This window comes from Sminthopsis crassicaudata, chromosome 6 (genome assembly GCF_048593235.1).
Source record: "Sminthopsis crassicaudata isolate SCR6 chromosome 6, ASM4859323v1, whole genome shotgun sequence".
NCBI lineage: Eukaryota > Metazoa > Chordata > Mammalia > Dasyuromorphia > Dasyuridae > Sminthopsis > Sminthopsis crassicaudata.
Window position 1 is genome coordinate 204,234,166 of NC_133622.1, and position 20,586 is coordinate 204,254,751.

General features: G+C 36.2%; 1 protein-coding gene across 3 annotated transcripts in view; it reads right to left on the reverse strand.

Moving 5' to 3' along the window:
* Positions 1–20,586, reverse strand: part of SCUBE2 (signal peptide, CUB domain and EGF like domain containing 2) — a 91,360-nt gene that overhangs the window by 29,211 nt on the left and 41,563 nt on the right. For all 3 annotated transcript variants that reach the window (XM_074276040.1, XM_074276039.1, XM_074276041.1), the window contains exons 14-17: positions 20,268–20,372; positions 18,687–18,842; positions 18,076–18,282; positions 3,100–3,267 (exon numbers count right to left, since the gene is read on the reverse strand). In XM_074276040.1, coding sequence (XP_074132141.1) covers positions 3,100–3,267; positions 18,076–18,282; positions 18,687–18,842; positions 20,268–20,372 — 636 coding nt within the window. The remainder of the gene's footprint in view (positions 1–3,099; positions 3,268–18,075; positions 18,283–18,686; positions 18,843–20,267; positions 20,373–20,586) is intronic.

Below are 20,586 nucleotides of genomic sequence, written 5' to 3' on the forward strand. Positions count from 1 at the left end.
GACATTACCTTATTTTGTCATGCTTGCTTCCCTTCCCCACTCTACTTTTATCCTCCATGACTATGGCTTGGGCTCTGAGGTGTCTATTACTGTTGTTATTACTAGTTGGTTTCGGAATGAGCACAATACACTAGTTAGGAAGGCACTGAAGCCCATGATAGGTGAGAAGACTAGGAAAACTTAATTGATTTAAAGTATTTCAAATCTCCTGGCCTGGGTGAATTATATGCCTAAACCTAAAAGAACTTATAGACATGATTGTTGAATCAATGTTGGTGGTCTTAGAATAATCATGTATCAGAAGATTAGAGAAAATAATTATAGCAGCTAATATTTCTATAGCACCTGATATGTGTCAGTCACGCTGAGAAGAACTTTACAAATATCTCACTTGTTCCTCACAACGACCCTAGGAAGTAGGTGCTATTATTATCTCTATTTTTCATTTAAGGAAACTGAGACAAAGGTCAAGTGACTTGCCAGGGTCACACAGCTCTAGTCTCTGAAGTTAGATTTGAACTCAGTTCTTCCTATTTCTGGCCCAGTGCTCTATCCATTTCAGCACATAACTACCAGCACGCTTTTCATAAAAGGGTAAAAAATATCTACAAACCGTAATCCAATGACCTTGATGCTGATGCCCTAATAAAATTCTTTAACAAACGTTTAAACAGAGTACTTGTAAGTACTTAGAAAGCATTAATTACTATGAATCAGCATGGGTTAACTAAAGAAAAAAAAGTCATACTAAGTTTCCTTTTTTGACAAGATTATCAGACTGATAGAACAGGGAAATATCATGCATATAGTATATCTTGATTTCAGGAAGGCATTTAAAGGTTTATTAAAATATTATTTGAATAAGTAGATAAATGGGATCTGAATGACAGTAAAGTTTAGCTGTATAGCTACTGAATACAGCAAAAGTATTGATTAATTGATGTTAAAAGAAGTTTAATTAAGAAATCAAAGTAGACCCTACCTTCATAATCATGCAATTAAAAGGTTATAACAAATAACAGGATCCCACTGTATTTACTTTTCTTAAAAAAACAAAACAAAACAAAACAGAACAAAGCATAGCCTTTTAAAGATGCTCCAATAAAGTATGAAAATCAAATATAGTTCCTTGATAAAAGAAGTGGTGATTCAAAGGTGAATAGAATAGATGCAAGTTGGCTGAAGTGTATTGCTAATGATGATCTTTAGTATTTCTTTGGAATATAAGCCCAGGGGGCAGCTAGGTGGTGCAATGGAGAGAGCACCAGCTTTGAATTCAGGAGGACCTGAGTTCAAATCTGGTCTCAGACACTTAACACTTCCTAGCTGTGTGACCCTGGGCAAGTCACTTAACCCCAGCCTCAGGGGAAAAATAAAAAGAATTTATGTAAGAAATATCAACAAAGAAATGTACAATTGGAAAAGGAGGTGGGTCAGTCATAGAATGAGCAGATAAAAGATGGATAGCCTGAGTGTTTTCATGGAATGTTCAAAAACTTAAAAGAAGAAAATCTCCAGCATTTTAAAAGGATCATGCATGAATGATTTACAGGTATCAGAGAGGACTAAAAACATGAATGAGTTGAGATCTGTAGCTCCATTGTTAAAAATTAACGTTCTAATGACAGGATTCATGGAAGATCTTAACAAGCTAAAACCACAGATTGCATCTAATTATAGATAGATATAAGGTCTTGATGGGTTCAGCCCACATATGGAATATTAGTGTCAGTTCTGGGTGGTATATTTAAAAGACACTACAGGAGGATGACCAGGATGGTGAAGAGACCACAATAATATAAAGGACCATTGGAAAGAAGTAAGAATGTTTATCTTGGAGAAGAGAAGATTTCGGGGGCTCATGGTAGTCTTCAACAGTTTAAAGGTTATCACTTGAAGGGTGAATTAGACTTTTCTAATTCTAATCTCTAATTTTCAGTGCAGTTCCAAAGGACAGAAGTAGGAAACAACAAGTGAACTTGCAAAAAAGGCACAGTCATGTTATGAAGAAAAATATTCTAACAGAACTACTAAAAAATAGAAACGGGCTCTTCATCACTGGAGACCTTCAAACAAAGGTTGGATGACCATTCACAATAGGGATTCCTGTCCAAGTATGAGTTGGATTCCATGGCCACCAGGGTTACTTCCAACTCTGAGATTCTGGAAATTTTTAAATAGTTCCAATTAATTTTTCTAAGGGAGACCATGGCAATCTGACAAAGCAAGATGTTAGACATGAAAAGGAAAGGAGTAAGGGCCAAAGGGATTCCTATGCATTTTAACATTAAAATGTAATCAAAATCTCATGCAAATTTTTTGAGTCAGAATGCTCATTTTCTCTAACAAGATTAAAGCATTTCCTTCTTCCTTTTCTTCTCAAATAAAAATTAAAGGAAAATAAATAAAAAGCAAATACCCTATAAAAACTTGATCTAGCTTGGTTTCAGAATCAAATTTTTCTAAGGCATAATTTGAAATTCAGTTATCAAAGTTTTTAAAAAATAAAACCAGATTTAGAATTTCTAAAAAATGACAACTTAAATGCCTCACAATATGGTGATGGCTTAGCAAACAACTGTATAATTAACACAGTGGAATATCATACAGCAATTAAAAATGACAAACATGTGTTTTATATTTCGATATCTAAAGATATGTATATGAAAAAGCATGCACAAAACAATCTGAACATAATAATTACAGTGTATAAAGTCATATGCAAAGACACTAAAATTGGAAAAGAATTGAGAGACATAAATAGAATTTTATCTTCTTTGGAATTCTTAACAAGTTTTTCACAATAAGTTAAATCTGTTTCAAACAAAAAGAAATCTAACTCCTTTCTACATCCTTAAACAAGTGTGTATACTAATCAAACTTTCAATCATTAGGTTATTATATATATATTACATCAAATAATGTAATAATACCAGCATTAATAATTTCCTTGTGCCAAGCATTCAATTCAGTTAAATTCAAAGCAATATTTATTTTGGTATATGTAATAAGGCTATCATAGTTTCTGTGTAAAAAATAGATAATATAAAAATCTTTATTAGTTTTAAAGACAAAGGGGAACAATTTAAGCTTCTTTACCTCCACATTCAGACATGTTGCGAGCTCCTAAGGTCTTTGGGCTCCCAGCTTCCTCAATGTTTGGGCATGGTTTACATGTTATTTGTCCTTCCTCATCTTGGTACATCCCATTTGGGCATAAAAGGCATTGCCCTTGTCCTCCATCATATGTTCCAATACTGCAAGAGACTACAAAAGCAAGGGGGAAAAGTGACCTGGTCAGCAGAGAGCTTGGGCACAATCTATACCAATCTAAAAGGTGAACAGATAATGCTGGTGATAACCAGCGCTGGCACTCCCACAAAGGTGGAGCTTTCACTCACCAGGTGGATCTGGACTTTGTCCTGAATCCATCAATCTCTTACTATGTAACCTTGGGTGAGATGTCACTCCATCTATAAAAACAAGGAGTTGCAACTTCTTGCTTTGTGGGGATGTTTGAAGGGGAAGGTGGAATTTTATTGGTTCAAACAACAGATTATTGAAAATGAAATCTATCTCCAAAATGAAACCTGGCTTTCTATCTCCTGCCTATTCCATTCTGGCCCAGCTCGTTATCTATGGAAGCATGGAGATCAGGTATGGGCAGAGGGGATAGAATCAGAAACTCCCATGTGAGAATTATGCCTCGGTGACCTTGGACAAATCATTCAATTCTTCAGTTTTCTCATCTATGAAATGGGGATAATAATAGTACCCACCTCACAGTGTTGTAAAGACTTAATGGGGTTTTACAAACCTTAAAGTTCTATATAAATGCTAAGTATTAACAACGCCTGTTCAAGAAGTATGTATGGAAGGATCAGGCCAACATAGTATAGTCTGGGCAATAGGCATTCTTCATCCCCTTGAATCTTCCTTTGTGAATTGTTCGGCTGAACTCTCTTAAATGGTTGTGTAACTAAATTAGGAGACTGTATTATTCCAGAACTTGATAGACTCAGCCCAATGTCATCCACAAGCAGGCATGCCTACAGAATATCACTAATTAGCCAAGCTTCTTAATTTGATAGCTGTTTTAATGCAATTGGTTTCTTCTATTATTCTATGTATTTTATACAGTATATATAAAATTTGTTTTTAAATTTCTTTTTAAATGTGTTACGCATTATTCTGAGAAGGGATCCAGACTACCAAAGAGATCCATGCCATCAAAAAGGTTAGGAACACCTGAGATGCCTAATGCATACTGTAAGCAAATGTTAAGGTACATGTGATTTCACCCATTTGTCACTTGCTTTTTATTTGGCTTATACTGAACATGGGTTTAGTAGACACACTGTTGAAAAGATGAGAGTCAAAACCACCTTATCACTCCACAGGGTGGTACAGTCTCCATGTGGTGGAGAATCTATGGGGAGAAACCTACAAGAATCTGCAGCAGTGTTGGCCACTCTGCCCTGGCTGCAAGCCAGTAGATCAGCAGAGAAGTTATAAAACATCCAACACAAACACAAAAGGTAAAGAGTGAACCCTGAAAGGCCAGAGTCTCAGGGGACCTGGCCATGCCCACCCAGCACTGGGAGTGAGTCAGCACTGACCCAGCACAGCTGTAGCCATTCTTAGAGGAAGCTTGGAAAGCCTCCCCTGCCCTAAAAGCAGACCTTAACTTTTTTTTTTTTTTTTTAATGAATAAAAAAGGACTCTGACAATAGACAACTTCTATGGTGAAAGAGAAGAAAAGATATTAAACCCTGACTAAAGGTAGATTATCTCCAGATGAAGCCCCAAAAGGCAGTATAACCTGGTCCACCACACAAGGCTCTCCTAGAAGAAATTAAAAGGATCTTAAAAGAGAATTAGAAGGAAAATGGAGAAAGGAAATGAAAAATTTGCAAGAGGATTTGGAAAAGGCATATAACTCATTAAAAGATAGAGTTGATAAAATGGAAAAAGAAAACAACTCCCAGAAAAAACAGAATTTGTGAAACAGAAAAAGAAATTAACTCCTTAAAAAACAGAATTTGTGAAATGAAAAAAAATTCTATAGAACAAAACAACTCATTTAAAAATTCAATTGGACAATTTCAAAAAGAAATAAAAAAGTAAATGAAGAAAATAATTCACTAAAATTCAGAACTGAACAAATGGAAATGAATGATGAGACAACAAGAATCAGTCAAGCAAAACCAAAAATAGGAAAAAATAGGAAAAAATGTAAACTACATATTTGGGAAAACAACTGACCTGGAAAACAGGCCTAGGAGAAACAATCTAAGGATTATTGGACTCCCTGAAATCCATGATGAAAAAAAGAATCTAGACACTATTTTTCAGGAAATCATCAAAGAAAACTGTCCAGATATCATAAAGTCAGAAGGTAAAATGACCATTGAAAGAATTCACCGAAATGAGTGTAAACTGTTATTTTTATCTTCTGAATCCAATTCTTCCTGTGCAACAAAAAAATTCGATTCTGCACACATATATTGTATCTAGAATATACTGTAATATATTTAACATGTATAAGACTGCCTGCCATCTGGGGGAGGGGTTGGGGGAGGAAGGGAAAAAAATCTGAATAGAAGTAAGTGCAAGGGATCATGTTGTAAAAAATTGCCCATGCATATGTACTGTCAAAAAAAAAAGTTATAATTATAAAATAAAATAAAAATTATATTATATTAAGAAAAAAAAGAAAGAAAGAAAGAATTCACCGAATGCCTCCTGAAAGAGTCCCCAAAATTGAAACCCCAAGGAATATTGTGGCTAAATTTGAGAACTATCAGAGCAAGAAAAAAATATTGTAAGTAACCACAAAGAAACAATTCAAATACCAAGGAGCCACAATAAGTGTAACATGCCCTCCTGGTAGTTACAATTACTAGTCTGTCCTAGGCCCAAAAGAGTACCTTTGATCACTGGCCTTTACAGTGTCAACTCTACCCGGCTCGCCTCCTCTGAGGCCTTCAAAGGTCTCTGGCCATGATCTCTTGAATCTATAGTTTAATAACCAGTAGCACACTCAAGAACAGCCACGTGTAATCTTAAAAGCTTTTATTATACCTACTCACATAATGCCCTGACTTGTCAGCTCCCTAGTGAACACCTGGTCTGAAGACCCACGTGTTCACTACCAAACTCCTTACCTCTCTGGGCTATCCATCAGCTTGGCTTGGCTATACCAGGTTAGGGAGCCAGGTTAAAGAGCACCAGGTTAAAGAGAGTGACTGCTGTCTGCAGTGGGCTTATAAAGGGCCTGTGAGGTCACAGACACAGCCAATCAGCGCGAGAGCTGTCACCCATTACAAAGCTATCTCAATATGGGCAGGATCCCACCCACAGGGCAGTCCTATATCCACAGAGAATACTTCTGGGCCACTCAAATCTCCTATTGCGCTGTGGTGCCACCCATTTAAAGGGCTCTTACAAATAATGATTACTTAGGATCTAGCAGCTTTCACTTTAAAGGACTGAAGATATTATTGCTCTATTAAAAATGGCCAGCAAGATGATTTTAGAAAGGCCTGGAGAGATTTACATGAACTGATGCTGAGTGAAATGAGCAGGACCAGGAGATCATTATATACTTTAACAAAAATACTATATGATGATCAATTCTGATGGATATGGCCCTTTTCAACAATGAGATGAACCACATGGGTGAAACTTGCATAAAATAGAGCAGTAATGAATTGAACCAGGTACACCCAGTGAAAAAATTCTGGGAGATGACTATGAACCACTACATAGAATTCCCAATCCCTCTATTTTTTGTCCATCTGCATTTTTTATTTCCTTCACAGGCTAATTGTACATAATTCCAAAGTCCGATTCTTTTTGTACAGCAAAATAACTGTTGGACATGTATACATATATTGTATTTAACTTATACTTTAACATATTTAACATGTATTAGTCAATCTGCCATCTGGAGGAAGAGGTGGGGGGAAGAAGGGGAAAAGTTGGAACAAAAGGTTTTGCAATGCCATTGCTGAAAAATTATCCATGCATATATCTTGTAATTAAAAAGCTATAATAAAAAAAGAAAGGTTTAATAGCTAGTTAAAAAGAAAATAAATAAAGTCCAGCAAAAATGGGGGGAAAAAAGGATTGAAGGGCCTGGAATCTGATATTCCGAAAGGTGAACTTGGAATGCAGCCAAGAATAAATTACCCTGCTGAACTGAGCATTTTCTTTCAAGATAGAAGATGGACATTCAATGAAACTGGTGAGTTACATTTATTTTTGATGAAAAAACCAGAGCTAAACAAAAAATTTGACTTCCAAATATAGAACTCAAGAGAAGCATAAAAAAGGTAAAAAGAAAAAAATCTCGTGAGAATTATTTCTGTTATGAGTATATGTAGAGAATATATATATAATCTGATTTTACTGTTATAATAAAAAAAAAACGAGGTGGAAAGAGGATTGTAACAGAAAAAAAGGGAAAAGTGGAGGTAAAATGAGGGAAATTACCTCTCAGGAAGAGGCAAAGAAAATATATTATAATTAAGGGATAGAAGGGAGGGTGAAAAATATTATGTGAATTTTACTCTCATCAGATTTTGCTCAAAAAAGAAAGAATATTAGATATATTTGGTTTCACCAAGAAACCTCTCTCACCTTAAAGAAAGTGGGAGGGAAAAGGCAAAAAGGGAGTGAGTAGGGTAAATAGAAGAGAAAACAAATAGTAAGGGAAAAATTATAAGAAAGGAGGAGGGTGTCTAAAGGGAGAAGACTACTTGAGGCAAGTAGTGCTCATAAGTAAAATACTGGGGAGGAGGAAAAGGGGAAAAGAGAAAAGTATAATTTGGGGTTAATAAGATGGCAGGAAATACAGAATTAGTACTTTTTAACTGTAAATGGGAATGGGATGAACTCTCCCATAAAATATAAACAGATAGCAGACAGAATTAAAAAACAAACAAACAAACAATATGTTGTTTACAAGAAACACATTTAAAGCAGAGCAATACATACAGAGTAAAGGTAAAAGGCTAGAGCAGAATCTATTATGCTTCAGGTGAAGTAAAAAAAGCAGGGGTAGTTATCCTGATCTCAGATCAAGAAAAAGCAAAAACTGATCTAATTAAAAGAGATAAGAAAGGAAAGTATATCTTGCTAAAGGGTACCATAGATATTGAAGCAATATATTGATATTAAACATATATGCACCAAGTGGTGTAGCATCTAAATTCCTAAAGGAGAAGGTAAAAGAGTTGGAAGAAGAAATAGACAGCAAAACTATAATAGTGGGAGATCACAGCCTTCCTCTCTGAGAACTAGATAAATCAAATCACAAAATAAATAAGAAAGAAGTTAGCAAGGTAAATAGAATACTAGAAAATCTAGAAAATTGAATGGAGACAGAAAGGAGTACACTTTATTCTCAGCAGTTCATGGAATCTATACAAAAATTTACCAAACATTAGGACATAAAGACCTCAAAATCAAATACAGAAAGGCAGAAATAGTAAATGCATTTTTTTCAGATCACAATACAATAAAAATTATTCAATAAAAGGCCAGGGGAAGATAGGCCAAAAAGAAATTGGAAACTAAATAATCTCATCCTAAAGAATGAATGAGTGAAACAGCAAATCATAGAAACAATCAATAATTTCATCCAAGAGAATGACAATAATGAGATGACATACCAAATTTTGTGGGATGCAGCCAAAGCAAAGGGGAAATTTTATATCTCTAGATGCTTACTTGAATAAAATAAAGAAAGCAAAAAATAAATGAATTGGGGTTGCAACTAAAGCTAGAAAAAGAACAATATGATTATCTCAATAGATGCAGAAAAAGCATTTGATAAAATCCAACACCCACCCATTCCTAATAAAAACACTAGAGACTATAGGAATAAATGGACTTTTCCTTAAAACAATCAGTAGCATCTATTTAAAACCATGAGCAAGCATCATAAGTAATGGGGATAAACTGGAACCATTCCCAATCAGATCAGGGGTGAAATAAGGTTGCCCACTATCACCATTACTCTTCATTATTGTATTAGAAATGCTAACTTTGGCAATAAGAGAAGAAAAAGATTAAAGGGATTGAAGTAAGTAATGAGGAAACCAAATTATCACTCTTTGCAGAGATATGATTGCACACTTAGAGAACCTTAGAGAATCAACTAAAAACTATTAGAAATAATCCACAACTTTAGCAGAGTTACAGGATACAAATAAATCCACATAAATCATCAGCATTTTTATATATCACTAACAAAATCCAACAGCAAAAGACACAAAGAGAAATTCCATTTAAAATAACTTTCCATAATATAAAATATTTGGGAATCCATATGCCAAAGAAAGTCAGGAATTGTATGAGCAAAACTAAAAACTTTTTCCATACAAATAAAGTCAGATCTAAGTAATTGGAAAAATATCAAGTGCTTGTGGATAGGTCAAGAGAATATAATAAAGATGACAATACTCCCTAAACTAATCTATTTATTTAGGGCAAACTCCAAAGAAACTATTTTACTGACCTCGAAAAGATAACAAAATTCATCTGAAGGAACAAAAGGTCAAGAATTTCAAAGGAATTAATGAAGAGAAAAGCAAATGAAGGTCGCAAAGCTGTACCAGATCTAAAACTATGTTATAAAGCAGTGGTCATCAAAACCATTTGGTACTGGCTAAGAAATAGAAAAGTTGATCAGTGGAATAGGTTAGATTCACAGAACAAAATAGTCAATGACTATAAAAATCTAGTATTTGACAAACCTAAAGGTCCCAGCTTTTGGGACAAGAATCCACTATTTGACAAAAACTGCTGGGAAAATTGGAAACTAGTATGGAAGAAATTAAGTATAGACCCACACTTAATACCGTATACCAAGATAAGGTTGAAATGGGTTCATGATCTAGACATAAAGAATGATATTATAAACAAATTAGAAGAACATAGGATAGTTTATCTCTCAGATTTGTGGAAGAGAAATGAATTTGTAACCAAAGAAAAAGTAGAGCCCATTATTGATCACAAAATAGATAATTTTGATTATATTAAGTTAAAAAAAATTTTGTACAAATAAAACTAACATAGAGGAGATTAAAAGGGAAGCAATAAACTGGGAAAACACTTTTACATCCAAAGGACCTGATAAAGGCCTCATTTCTAAAATATATAGAGAATTGACTCAAATTTACAATATTTCAAACTACTTTCCAATTGATAAATAAATGGCCAAAGGATATGAATAGACAGTTCTCAGAAGAATTAAAACTATACTATATGAAAGGGTGCTCCAAATCACTATTGATCAGAAAAATGCAAATCAAGACAACTATGAGATACTACTACACACCTGTCAAACTGGCTAAGATGACAGGAAAAGATAACAACAAATGTTAGAGGGGTTGGGGGAAAACTGGGACACTGATACATTGTTGGTCGAACTGTGATGAGTAGGTGGAACTAGGTGAGAATATGTCTTGAAAAATCAAGAGATTAACATAGATTAACTATGAAAAGTCTTGGAAAGGCATTGGATCAAGTGAAATGATGTTATGCATGGATCTGGTATAAAAGCAAAAGTTGGAATTGGGGAGTTTCCATGAATGGCAAGTCAAGAGAGCATATTTTCTGGCAAACCCATGAGAAAGAATAACTTGGAGGAAACCAAGTGGACTGGACCTTCTAAACCCCCTCCCAATTTGGCTGGACAACCTTTTGAGCTGTGAAGGGTTCAGAAGCTACTGGACTTTTCTAAATTTCCATCAGCATCCTAATGACATCATGGGTCAGCTGATGACTGTATCTGAACTGGGAGCCAAGGACAGACTGGACACAGATTCCTGGCTTCATCAGGAGCTCCACAAAGAAACCATATGATACTTAAAAACTTCTGAGTGCCCCAGATCTAAGAAAAAAGAACTCCAGTGATAAAGAGATTAAAGAGGCTCCAGTGAGACTACACACCTGTCAGATTGGTTAATATGACAGGAAAAGATAGTGACGAATGTTGGAGGGGATGTGGGAAAACTGAGACACTGATGCATGGTTGGTGGATTGTGAACGGATCCAGCCATTCTGGAGAGCAATTTGGAATTGTGCTCAAAAAGTTATCAAACTGTGCATACTGTTTGATCCAGCAGTGTTACTACTGGGCTTATATCCCGAAGAGATCTTATAGAAAGGAAAGGGACCTGTATGTGCCAAAATGTTTGTGGGGACCTTTTTTGTAATGGCTAGAAATTGGAAAATGAAGGGATGCCCATCATTTGGAGAATGGTTGTGTAAATTGTGGTATGTGAATGTTATGGAATATTATTGTTCTGTAAGAAATGACCAGGAGGATGAATACAGAGAGGCCTGGAGAGACTTACATGAACTGATGCTGAGTGAAATGAATAGAGCCAGGAGATCATTATACACTTCAACAATAATACTGATTGAGGATATATTCTGATGGAAATGGATATCTTTGACAAAGATATCCTTTGACCCTAAATAATTAGTGGTTAATCTCTGACTTCACCAAACTGTTACTGTTCCATGACACCTTTAAATCCTCCTCTCACTTAAGGAACAGCTGTTCACTGCCTTTTGTCGGCTGGCTGCACATGGAGAAAGAGCATCAGAGAATGCTTAATAAAGTGTCTGGACTTCACATCTCTTACCAAACTAACTCAGGTAACTGGGAAAGAGTAAGTTACCCATCTTGGGCACCCAGCAAGTTATAATGTTATTAATGTACATAGACAATATCAGAATGGTTTCAAGAATTACACTGATGACAACTTTGGGACAAATTGATCAACGGTTTACTTTTATCACAGCACAACTGGCAGAGAACAGAGTTTACAGCTAGCTCCACGAAGAGCCTATGGATTTGCCTGAGAGTGAGTTGCACATGTTAGTGTGTATAAATTCATTTTTGGAGTCATTTAAGGCACTGGAAACCCTTTAAAGAACTCCTTTTTGGAGAGGTGAGAGTTTTCTTGCAATATCCTAGATCTCATCGTTTCTTAAAGGACTAGGAAGATCAGAAAGGCACCATTGGTTCAATGAGGTTGGGTAAGGAAGGAGCAGTTTGTTTTTATTCTCTATGAAAGTCCTATTTCATATAAACAGTCAGGAAATAACTATTTTTTCTTAAAAGAGTAATTTCCATAGAAAAAGTTCATGTCACATTCCTTTTGTTTACCTCCCAAATAACATGAGGAGCAAGCTAAGATTTGGTTCTCTCAACATGGTCTCCATGTCAAGAACAACTTGGAGATAACTATTTTCAAATGTGTAGAAGTTCCAACCCAAACAGAAAAACTCAGAAATTCCAGTTGATTTTCCTTTCTCTTTTAGCAGCCTGATTGTTGTGAGCACACCAAACAAAGGAGTCAATTGCCTTGGTACACTTCATCTTTGCAACCCCAGCCTTTGTGTGCCTTCAGTGACCATTAAAATCCCATTCTCAAATCTCACACAGATGTTTTTGGTCCCCTTTAAAATAAAATACGAGAAAGCTTTTCTGATGCAAAAGGCGAGAGGCCAGCAGGGGCCAGGATTAATAGCTACAAAGAGGTTTAAGGGCTCTTGTCTCTCCTTTCAGGCCCTTCCTCTTTGAGAAGTTGATGCGGTGGACAAACACTATGGTATCTCTGTGGCTAAGAAGGTGAACCTAATAAAAGGGGTCAGTTTCCAGCATCTAACTATTTTCTTAAGAATCATGCCTTGACTTTAGGGGGAAAGTCACAAACCGCCAATGCAAATGGATTGCCATGGTGTCCTTGGAGTTATCACATTTTAACAGTTCAGGAACTGAGGTCACCCTAAGCAGCAACATGTCCAAAGGATTTATGTTTTCTTCTATTTCTGTGAAAGTCCCTGGTTAATCATGGAGATGGCAGGATCTCTCTCACCATAGGATTTATTTGAAGACTCTGTACAGGTTTTTTGTTTGGTTTTGTTTTAATGTAAGAAAGCATTAAAGTAGAATTTGCCACTTGAAAATATTACTACTAACTGGGTCAGTGAAAAAAGACAGGAGTTTCATAGTTGGTGCCCTAAAATAAATCTTTCATTCTCTTCCACTAACTCTGTGGCTTAGAAATGAGAAAAACTTCTTGCATTCATTTACTTTTTCAAACTCCCACATTCTAAATTGTACTTTTCAAATATCTCCCTCTCCTAAAACCATTCTTTCTAATATGATGCTTTTTAATTTAACTAAACTTTCAAAACTTTAAGAAAAAAATCTATTTTCTCCTTTCCTCCCTTTAAGTTAAAAAGCAAAACAAAAAGCAGACAAAATCCTTGTAACAAATGTGCAAAATAAATTCAGTAGAGCCCCATCCAAAATTATGTGTCTCATTCTGCACACTGAATCAGCTTTTTGTCAGGAAGTCCTTCCTATATATTGTCAAAGGAATAGCCTTTTATTTCAATTGTATGGCTTATTATGAAGAAAATACTATTCACTCAAAGCCTAACTTGACATTATTAACCAACTATCACCAATGCATGTAAAATCTGATTGCAATGTTTTAGAAAAGTATCAGAGTTTATTTACCTACTGCTTTGTTCTTATCAATAAAAGAGTCTTTTAAAAAATATTATTTGCAGAAAAAATAGGAGAATCAGTCCAGAATAATGAAAAGGAAATTGGATTGGGGGCCAGGAGACCTTGGTTTTATTCATGATTCTGTAGCTTAACACTATGTGATTGAGCAAGTCCCAGTGCCTTTCTATGGCCCAGATCGCATAACTATGACATGTGATGACTTATAAGATTCCTTTCCAGCAACTCTCTCATTTCAGGTACAACAGAAGGTCACAAGCAAAAGGTAAATCCTTCAAGGACATGAGAACAAAATAAACAAAGGAGCACAATGTCTAAAGCAAGGAACCGCTATTTAAAAAAAAAAAAAAAAAAACTACACTCTTAGCTTTCCTTGATCTCTCAGGCTTTCAATACTGATTCTCTTTTCTTTTCTTTTTTTTTTCTTTCCTTGATTTTTCTATCAGGGTTCCTTTCAAGGTTTCTGTTTCTCCTGGTTTTTTTTTGGTTAATATTTCCTGGATATTTTCCCAAGGTTATATACATTTAATTTGATTAATTAACAATGCATTTTTTGGTCTGAGTCTGTGAGTTCACTGAGGAAGAAACAGGGTCTGGATTTATTCTTTTACATCATACCACCATCCCTTGATTGACTCTAGCCTCTGATTGGCCCTAGTGTTCCTAGTAAAAGAATTCCTTATCTTCTCTCAAGTAATTACTAGACTACCATCCTGCACTGTCCAGGGTTGCCTAGAAACTCTTCTTCAGAAAGCTTGGTTTACTGACTCAGCATTATCCCATAAACTCCTCTTCTTAGAGAGGTTTGGTCCTGAAAATCCCATCCCTTGTTTAGAAACGAACTTGTTTAGAAATAAACTCATTCCTATAGCTCCACAGTCAGCCCATTCTGCCACTACCTCTAGACAGTGACCATTCTGGGGCCAGGGCAAGGTCTCACAGAAGCACAGGGAACTGAGCCTGCTGCTTTTCCTTACACACACTCTTTCTATGAGCCCATCTGTTCTTTATTTTAAAGATAAGGCCAAGATCACAGGTCAGATATATGATTAGATATAACTCAATCTTTTTCAAATATAATGTTAATGGGGATGTTTCTATCTTGTACACAAGAATTGTACACACTCTATATACCTGAGGCATATTTTATACTAGAAGAAAGCCTTTTGGGGACAGCAACGAGAATGTAGGATGATGTCTAGATGTATAATTATTATTACAGTTTAGTTGGGAAGATAAGATCTTTGTATGCTAAACTACTGGAAAATAATTTCAAGACAACATAAAACTGCATGATCTTTGGAAAATATCGTAGCTTGATCTTACTGATTTAAGGAATGCTTTATATCAGTTATATTAAGAATTCAACTATTATCATCCAGAATGCCAAGTATTTCTTTTCTTTAATAACAACTCTGTATAGTCATAGTAAAAGCACCTGATTGTTTTAAAATTAAAATTTACTCTTGCACCATGCATGTGCACTTGAACACACACACACACACACACACACACACACACTTCCTCTTTCCTCAGTTAGCCCAGAGCAAAGTTCCTTCTTCTTGCAGCCACCAAAAATCATGTCTTAAATCTAAAAGAAAAAAATCATTGATCTAATCATCCTGTCAGATTCTATCCAATCTTTAAATTTGATCCTTACATAACATCTGCAGAGATCAGATCATACTAACCAAAATTGTTTTTATGAATCCCATCAAACTAAGTAAAGAACAGTAAATATCTTTAAGTTACACTCACCTTTCCCCACAAAGCATAAACCTAAATGTCTATGAACATTTTCTCTTAAAACCAAAGGACCCGTCCAATTACATTGCATATGTGTGAAGTAAACAGGAAGTATCAACTGCTTTCTAATGTATCTAACCCTTACCCCAGACTCCATCTCTCTGACAATTCCTCCTCCTTATGCCTGAATCAGTACAAAAGCCTACTCAGCACAAGGTGAAGATATGTAACCATTAATTCCTTGTGATTTTCTTCTTGGTATAAAATCTTTAAAGCTGAAATCAGGGTAATAGAGTCCCAAAAGGATCCCCAAATCCTTCTATGGCAAGAAGAGTTACTGGGAAAAAGTCACTGTGCCTCATTAAGAACCAAACAAAACAAAATCTCACCTAATTTAGTTTGACAAGCATTTTAAAGACACATTCATTCACTACAGGCAGCTACATATAAAATACACTGTGTAACCTGAATAAGCTGTCATGGTCATTAGGCCTCTCTTAAGATAACATCTGACCCTTATCCTCAGACCTTTGTACTTGAGCAACATATACCAGGCAGTGTTATGGCAACATTCTCATTAGGATTTGGTCTACAGGACCTGAGAAAATCAGTTTTCCTTGAGTTTCTGTCACAGAGACTCACTGACTAATGTACAAAGCTATCTAAAAGCCGGCTAACAAAGGTGGGTGGGGAAAAGTCTGACCCTCATAGATCTGATGGATCTGGCTTGTTTATACCATCCAACTTTATAAACAGAACCCCAGAAAGTAAAAAAGACCTACCTTATGGACTGCTGGGAGGACACTTTGTAAGCTACAAAGTACAATGTAAATAAGAACTAATATTTTTAGACAAAAAAAGAGAGAATTTTTATGTCTAGGAAATAGTCAAAGCTAGTATTAAGAAAGAGGAAAATATTAACCAAGTTTTGTTGTTGTTGTTGTTGTTGTTTAAGAAAGACAGTTGGGATGATGTAGAAATATTTGAGAATTTGCAAAGCAAACAGAGAGAGTTGCTTTCCACTCTATTTTGGAAAAGTGTATGCAATCCATCACAATACTAACCAAATCTCCGGAGCTAGCATCTCTACAGCTGGGGCTATTCCTATAGACACTAAAAAGAAAAAATAATCTATCTGTTCTTAAAGTATGTGTACTTATTCTATTGGTATTAGTAAAAACTTGCCAAGAGACTGTATCAGGTTATATACCTCAAGGAGCACATACAGAGAATGGAGCTACAGTGGCAGCAAGGTCCCTTTTCTTCCACTCCAGAGAAGCTGAAGATGATGAACCTAAAATGGGAATAACTCCACCCACAGTCATTCCTTTATGTCAGATCTCCAAAATAGCAAGAACTCTCTAGGCTTCCTGTGAAGGGTGAGGAAGAGGGCTGCCCCTCTCCCTTGGCCTGGCATTCACATACATAGTGCAAGAGCTTGGTAGACAAGCCTCAGCCTGGGCCTTGCCTTTTTTGGGTTTCCTTCCCTGACTGGAAGGGACTAAATAGTAGTTCTGGCTTATGTGTCCAACTTTAGAAGCAGCCTTATAAATTCTAAAGGTCAGAAGTTTCTAGGTTTTTCAACTGGAGATAGCTGCCCTAGGGAGAATGCCCTCTAGGTCTTTAAGAGCTCTTCTGGGAGAAGTCCACCCAAAGGAGGAGAAGCTAAAGCCCAGCCTAGCTTGCCAGAGGACAGGGACAGTATAGAGCCAGTGTGAAATGCACAAGGCCATTGGGCAGCCCTGATCACCTCCCAGAAGCATCTAAAGGAAGTTTCAAGTATTGCTGGATCAGCTTTTCCGTCCATGTGCCCTTCTGGCTCTAAAGCAGGTTAGCATTTCTTCTATATTAAAAAACAAAAACAAACAAACAAAAAAAAAAAACCCTTCAGATGACTGATGTACATCTGAATACTTCTCTATTCCCTCATTTGCTTTAGGTCAAGAGCTCTGGGTGGGATTTAAAAAGTCAGAATTTGAGAAGAGGGAACTTCTGCATCCTGTTAAGAGGTACTATGATTCTCAGATGTGTTTCTTCAGCAACCACTTCAAGAACTTTTGTAACCCTCTGGTTCCTCAGAATTTGGATCTATAGTACTATGTGCTTTAGTGAATTAACATGTATTAAGCACCTATTATATGTCAGGCTTTGTACAAAATACTGGAGACAAAAATTCAAGCAAAAAGGAAACAGAGGAAAATGACAGAAGGAAAGCTAAAAAGCAAGGGTGAAGGAGGGAGAACGTAGTCACTGAGGCACACAGTGGCTAAATTTGGAAAATTTTGGCTGGACTGGGCCCTTTCCCAGAAGGGAGGTTCCAGGAAGAACTTATATAATAATTAGAAGATCTCCCACTCTGAGTTCTTTTCAGAACTTCCATTTTGGGGAGTGGCTCCAAACAAACTCTACCCCCCCAGCTTATTCATTGAACTATCCACCACACTTCCTGATTCCATTCTTGTCTTCCAGCAGTAAATTCTTATTATTATTATATGAGTATTTGGCCAAAAGTTACAAGTTGTTCTATGAGGAAATCGAAGTGTACATAGTTCTATCTTTTAAGGATAATATACAGTAATACAATCCTCTTCCCCTTTGGCCCAGTGTATTATAAACAGAGCTAAATTCCACTCACACAAGGGAAGATGCTCACCTTTGCTCTCTTCTACTATATCTGATACTCATTAGTGACTCACTTTTCTACTTGCAGAGGTAAACAGATCATGGATGGGTACATAACAAAGAAAGTTCCTAACCAGGCCACTCACCACATTTGCCCTTTCTGTGTTCTTGCCCCAAGCCACAGGGATCTGCCAGGTGTTCAGATACTCTGGGGGACTTTTTTGCCACTTCAAAATCCATCCCTGACAAACGAAGATGGAACTGCTCACGGTGAACTGTTTTCCGAAGTGTGCGGATAGCTTTCCGTAACTTCTTCTCTGTTTTCTTCAGGACACAGCTCAGATCACAAGATGCTATAGAATCAAGAGACAAGGAGCAACATGTACAGGGTATATAAGAGCCATAACATCAGGCAGCATCCAGTTTGAAATGTCAACACAAGCCAACATCCCAAACTACAATGATAGATGGGGATGGAGGAAAGGTCTTGATTATGGAAAAGTGGTACTAGCAGATTAGGCAGCATTCAAATGGATTTGACAATCACAAAATGTCAACTTTAGGTTCTTGTAAGGAAGGCAAAATCCTTCTACTTCCAAACCAATTCAATGCAGCTTAAAGGCAAAAAATAAAAAATACAAACAAGAGATACTTCACATTTTTATTTTTTGCAAAGAAGGATTTAAAGTGAAGGAAGAAGAAATAAGGAACAAGGTGGGAGAAGCCTTGATTGCACCTGGGGAAACTTCAAACCAACCTGTCACCTCCTGTTGGTTTGCTTCAAGCTCAAAGTCAACACTGATAAACATTTCTTTAGTTGGGGCTGGTCTGCCAAAGCCTCCAGGGATTTGCTTGCCAGAGCCACATGTAAGGTTTACATAGTGGAAGCCCTCTTTTACTGAGCTGTACTTCTCTGTATGGAAAGAAAAAAAAATTACAAGAAGCCAAATTCTAGCAAAATCATCAGCAGAACATATACTATGGTATAAATAAACATTTTGTTATGAAAACATTTAAGGAATCAAATGATAAAATCCAGACATTATGATATTATAAAACATATAAATGCTTTGCTCATTTAAAAAGCCAGCACCTCCTGGATCACATCACCTTAAAATGGATTCATCCTCCTGAGATGACATACATTGACTAAAAAAAAAAAACAAAACTTTTTCTTACTGACCAGAAATCTAAGTATGAAAACAGTACCAATGTTCCTCTAGAATAACTGCTAATTCCCTGGGATTTAGCTTGTGCTACCACAACTGGTGTGTGTAAATGATAATTTACATTTCATGTGTTTTGAAGTTATCAAAATACTTTTCTCACCACTCTGTCAAACAGGCAGTGAAAGTATTATTATTCCCACGTTATTGATGAGGAAATGAAGACCTAGGGAAGTTTAGTGACTTGCCTAAATTCATAAAACTGACAAATAGTGCTACCAGGATCTGTACCATAGTCCTCCAACCCCCCACCACTCCAGGGCCTTAAGAGTCCCACTTGTTTTGCTGTTTCTACCCTTGTGATCCCCAAAGTTCTTGTCTCTTAAGAAGCTGCACGTGTGAGCTGAGGAAGGGGGTAGCTAGCTGGTCTGATCCAGGCCAGTCAAAGCCAGGACCTGGAGACTGCTCTCTCTCCAAGGAAGAGAAACAACTGGAGAACCACACACAGTATTCTTCCTCAATTCTTTTTCTTTTTATTCCAAATCCTGCTTTATTTACTCATATTTCTGAGGTATCACTAAAGTTCCAAGTTGTCAGAATATTTTACAATTATTGAGAATTTTGCACTTATTAAGAATACTTACACTTATTGAACTCATTATATCATATATTGTAATAATTATGTAATATCTATAAAATATATATATGCATATGTATATATATATATATATATATATATATATATATATATATATTGAATTTTTCAGTACAAGCATGCTCCATACTTCACAGACTATATGGTCGAATCTCCTAAAAGTCAGCCTATTATTAGAGGTGGAAGATTGAAGAAAGTAACAAAGATCCCTACAAAACTGTCCTTAAAATAGAAAATGTATGGATACAATAAAACAGACTGTCCCAAAAGTCTCAGTGCAGTTTTAATAGCTTTAAGTGAATTCATGCTTAAAATTGCACTGAGACTTTTAGGACAGTTTTATATCCTTACCTTTGTGAAAATAACACCTGAAAAAATTAAGAGCTGATCCAAAATGTCCTCATTCAGTTAGACACTAACCTTTTGCCATCTCTAAGTCTCCAGTTTAGTTTCCCCAACGTGCAGATGAGCTGCTAGCATCAGACACCCTGCTCTATGAAGACACACCCATTCATACCTGATATCATTCCTGGCAGGTCTTCTGGAAGTAGCTCGGCCTTTTTCAAACTACATTTGCCTTCATTTAGCCTAAAGGTGACACTTGTCCTGACAGTGGCAACATCTTCAAAAAGAAATAGTGAGAAATATTACCTTCGGAGGCAAAGGAATACCAGACAATACTGAGCCTTCCATGGGCAAGGACACCTTACACATTTTTAATGCTTTCAAAACTCCAGATTTCTGCATCTGCTATCTTAACCATAGCCTGAGTAAAATCTAAACCTCTTAATTGTTGATTTACCCCAAACTGAATTATTAGATACCAGAATCCTGTT